Source organism: Octopus bimaculoides, chromosome 18, assembly GCF_001194135.2.
Source record: "Octopus bimaculoides isolate UCB-OBI-ISO-001 chromosome 18, ASM119413v2, whole genome shotgun sequence".
NCBI classification, from domain to species: Eukaryota; Metazoa; Mollusca; class Cephalopoda; order Octopoda; family Octopodidae; genus Octopus; species Octopus bimaculoides.
Window position 1 is genome coordinate 27,638,432 of NC_068998.1, and position 4,809 is coordinate 27,643,240.

At 30.9% G+C, this 4,809-nt stretch overlaps 1 protein-coding gene across 1 annotated transcript in view; it reads left to right on the top strand.

Moving 5' to 3' along the window:
* Nucleotides 1-4,532, top strand: part of LOC106876435 (signal recognition particle 19 kDa protein) — a 17,755-nt gene extending 13,223 nt beyond the window's left edge. Inside the window, exons 3-5 of the mRNA XM_014924979.2 lie at nt 556-627; nt 2,624-2,735; nt 4,346-4,532. Of these exons, the coding sequence (XP_014780465.1) occupies nt 556-627; nt 2,624-2,735; nt 4,346-4,482 (321 nt within the window). The 3' untranslated portion in view covers nt 4,483-4,532. The remainder of the gene's footprint in view (nt 1-555; nt 628-2,623; nt 2,736-4,345) is intronic.
* Nucleotides 4,533-4,809: the final 277 nt, after the last annotated feature.

Here is a 4,809-nt window from a genome sequence, read left to right on the forward strand (position 1 = left end):
ATATATATATAATGTATAAATATGTATAAATATATGTATATATATACATATAAACTCTGTCAAATGTTAGGTGGGATACCTCAAAATAGTTGATTGCTTCTGTTAGCTAGGTGACCAAGTCAGCACTGAATGTGGATGCTCCGAGAGCATAGCTGGTAGAATAAGAATAGGCTGGACAAAGTTCAGAGAGCTTCTACTTTTGTTGGTAACTAATTCTAATTTCTGTTTAAAAAGAAAGAAAAAAGATTAAGTCCAATTTCAGGCTAAAATACTGGCTCTTCCATTATCTTTAGATAAAAATTACATAGCAATAAATATTTCCATTAATAATTATATATTCCATACAACACAGTTGATCAGGAAATAGAAAATATTGCATTAATCTTGTATATACTAACTTAATAAAATGTTCGTATGAAGAAAGGGATTTTTAAAAATTATTCTTTAACAGATATAGTTTAAATATATCCTGTTGATAATTACATATCTCTTTATTAGTCTTTTAATTAGTTGTATTGTTTTGATTTATTTGAAATTATTTTCTCTTCCATCTAGGCTGTTGATAATCCAACTTTTATAGAAATCCGAGATGTATGCGCAGCTGCTGGAATGACTATATCTCCAGAAGTAATTTAATTTTTATCAATATTATATAAAGAGTTTGTTTCTATTTTAATCTCTGCCTATTGCTATTTGTGAGCATTTGTTTTATTCAGCAGTTTTTTTTTGTGTAATTCCTGCTGTTGACGAATGGGTTTTTAACTGGAGATTTACACTTAAAATATATATTAGTGTTCAGCTTTTAAATTTCATGGTAAACATTTTCCCAGAGAATTTTATCTATCACTTCTAATTATTCGTCTAGACAGTAGAAGCCTTAAAATTCAATTATCATTCAGACTTCACTAATTGTAAATCCTTTTATATATTTAGTGCCTCAACTTGTAACAATTCTTCTTCATTAAATTTTCAAAATCAGGAGCTTACTGATGTTTCTCTTGAAGCATCTATGAATTGCTTCCATCCCCAGGATGGAGCAATAGTTTAGCTTAACTTGAAGAACACATTCAGCTAGCAGAGCAGGAGATAAATCCTGAAATGTTTCAAAATGTGTTTCATAACACTAAAAATAGATTTGAAATTTTTAGGGATACAGACAGAGTACATATTGAAAAGTTTCTCTAAAATTTCGACCTGAGATTTATAAATCTATTTGTTTTGGTATAATAATTAATAAACATAAAATTCTGTCAGATTTTTTAAAATTTGCCTGATTACATTGAAATAGTTAATTCTGGGACACCCTGTATAGTACTGAAACAATTTTCTTGAAATACATACATTGGTTCAAGAAAAATATTTAAGAACATGATCATACAAATCTCTTAATTAATTATAAAAACTAAGAAACTATATTTAAGTGGTGAAGAATTTGTGTTGCTAATGTCAGATACAACCATAGAAATTCCTCTGGAAAGATCTGCATAGACAAAATAAGAACAATTTTACTGTCAAATGACACAGTTTATAAAAGAATTGCAGAAACTAACCACCTTGTGCAAGAATTAAAGAAGGTACTAAATATGTGATTCAGTTAGACAAATCAACTGACATTATGAAAGCAGCTCAATTATTGATATTTGTCAGATACATGGAAACAGTGTGTTCAAGGACGTACTGTTTTGTCAATCATAATAATATAACAATTAAAGATGTTTCCTTCAGAGTAAACCATTTTTCTAAAGAAGTAGGGTCTAGAATGGAATAACTGTGTTATGTATCATTGATACAACTATAATGATGGGGTTGGGGTAGAGACAAAATGCAGGGTTTCAAACTGAAGTTGAATTTCTAAGCAATGAATTCATTGAATGATTTATCAAGAGATATTAGTAACTAAATGCATTTTTTTTCATAACTAATTTCAGTAATACAGGATTCAGTTAAAGATTATCAATTTTTATTTTTAAAGTCACATATTGAATTGCCATCTATTTTCTAATTTATAAGATATGAGATTCAAGTTCAGCAAACTTTTACTGCACACAGAATTGTAATGTCTGCCAAAGAGACAAGCTTTGATGTGACTATTAGACTTAAATAGTGAATTAATAATATTTTTAGCAGAAAAGGCCTCAAATCTTGCAGAATTCATGATGAGAAATTATACTAATTGTCAAACAGATTTGGAATCTTAATGAACATAGAATTGCAGCTCAGTCAATTAGCCAACTTTCTAACTTCATTTACTGTATGTGTGCATCAGTAATTTCTTATGTGTCCTCATGATGAGAATCCTTATTGCTTATCTGAAGTCTTCCCTGTCAAACTACCAGAAATACCACTATTCAGTATTGCAGTTCTACCTATTATTTCCCCACATATCAAGTTGTATCTTGCATTTTGTTCACTCTTCTTTAGAATCTACTGACATAGAAATTAGATTTATAATACAAATTTGCCAAGACAACACTTTAAAGGTAGAATATTTTTGAGATTTGTTTGTACCCCTGCTAGCTTTAATTTTAATCCTTTTCTATAAAATGGATTCGTCCAAATCCATTTGGATGCTAAGCTGATACTAGTCAACCTCATTTTAGCCAGATCTTTTCTTTATGTTTAGAGTAAAGTGTATCCCCGTGAACTTGACCATCGTGATAATAAAGCCCTGGGACGCATCCGTATTCAGCTGAAGCAGGAAGATGGTTCAGCAGTACTAGAAGAATTCAAAACGAGTGAGTTGTCTCCCTTGTTTTATTTTGTATCTTTTTTTACCACAATTATTTAAACACATTTTGAGGTTTTGTTTTGTTTTTATCAATCTTGTTTAAAGCTGGGGAGAATGCTTCGACATTTTTAGTTAAATTTGTGATTGAATGATCTTTTCAGCTTGCATAGGTATTTAAGTGAATTATTTAGGCATAATCAGATGAAGGAGAAGAGACATTCCCTTTAATGTGTTTAAAAGATAGAGGATAAAAAAGACAAATTCAGTGGAGCAAAGCCTGTTGTGGTAATGGTAGAAGGTTTGCTCAGGAGTGGGTTAGACTGGACTTTGTTACATATGAAAGACAGTTCTTCCTTAAAGCCACCGATTTTAATTAATGATCTGTAGCAGTAATTGTGCAGTTACTGTTAACTGTAAATCAGTCTCTAATGAATTTGTAATTTAAAATTTGTTAAATTCTTAACTTCAGTTAATGTTGTTTTTTATCATCATCATCGTTTAACGTCTGCTTTCCATGCTAGCATGGGTCGGACAATTTGACTGAGGATTGGCGAACCAGATGGCTGCACCAAGCTCTAATCTGATCTGGCAGAGTTTCTACAGCTGGATGCCCTTCCTAACGCCAACCACTCCGAGAGTGTAGTGGGTGCTTTTTACATACCACCGGCATAAGAGCCAGTCAGGTGGTACCATATAATCCAAAAGTTCTTTTTCTAGAAATCAAATCCATTCTAGATTTATCAATAGATTAAGTAAATCAAGATACGAATAAAATGAAACAAGTAGTAGTTACTACTATTGATTTGAGTAGATTGATGTATGTATTTACTCTTATTTGCTATACTAGATACTAGCATGCTATATGAGTTCAATTTTAATGTGTTAATACATATGAAGGTAGGTATTATAATGTGAAATCCTTTTGAGACGTGTGATTTTTTTGGAGTATCTTTTTAAATTAGCAGTTTAAAGAAAGCTCTCCTCACTCTTCATGGAAAATGTTATGACTTGTGATAGTGAGAATTCTTGTCAAATGAAATTGTCCATTTAGTAGTGGATGCTTGTGTGTGATGAGTTCAATGTGGACTAGACTGTTGTTCGCTTATCATCACAAATAAACTGTTATCAAAGTTAGCGTCAAGGTCGGTCAAATAAAGTGGCTTATTTTGGCTTGCAGGAGGAGTTGAACTCACTACTACCAATTAATAAACCACTTGTTAATTATACTGCTCTGCCTCTGTAAATATCATTGGCATTTCCTTCTTCCACAGTATCTCTTTACAGTTATATTGACAGCTATTTTAGAGTGAAAATATGCATCATTGATTTAGTTTCAGCGACAGGATAGAAACTGGTAACTTCTTGGCTAGTTGTTCAAAAGTTTCACCACTCTGTGTTCCAGGGAATTTTTATATTAGCTAGAAAACATAAAAGGATCTGAAGAATCTGGATAATTCTAATTTGTCCAGAATTGCTTCCAAATTCATTTTAATGTATATTCCATTCTGTATTTCAAAGCATATGTCATCATAAATATGTATAAATTTATGTTAATATATCTACTCTTCAATCAGTATGTCATAATACATGTAATTTTTATATATTGTTGATTTTTAGGGACTGATATTTTCTTGTATGTTGCCAAAACTATTCCAAAGCTGAAGACCCGGCAGCAATCTCAGTCAAGCTCTCAATCTTCTAATCAACAACCAGGTGGTAAAGGACCGAAGAAAAAAGGAAAAAAAGGACGTTAATTACTGACCATATTTTATAGTAATAAAGCTGAACTAAATTTAATTAACAAGTATCATGTAAAAGTTATTACTTTAGCCTGATAATTTCTCTTATTCAATTAAATTAGTGATAAAGTTTGAAATTATCAAAAAAAAAACCCCACATTTCTTTTGTATTCCATGTCGCCACATAAACTATTTTTTTCAGCACATATTTGAAATATTTTATTTTATATGCTTAATTTCATCTCTCTAATGTGGTTTATCTCTCTGAGATTAAGAAAATAAGTAACAGTAAAATACTGGGGTTTACTTCCTCTTCTGTAACCCTTTCCCATTTCATATCTT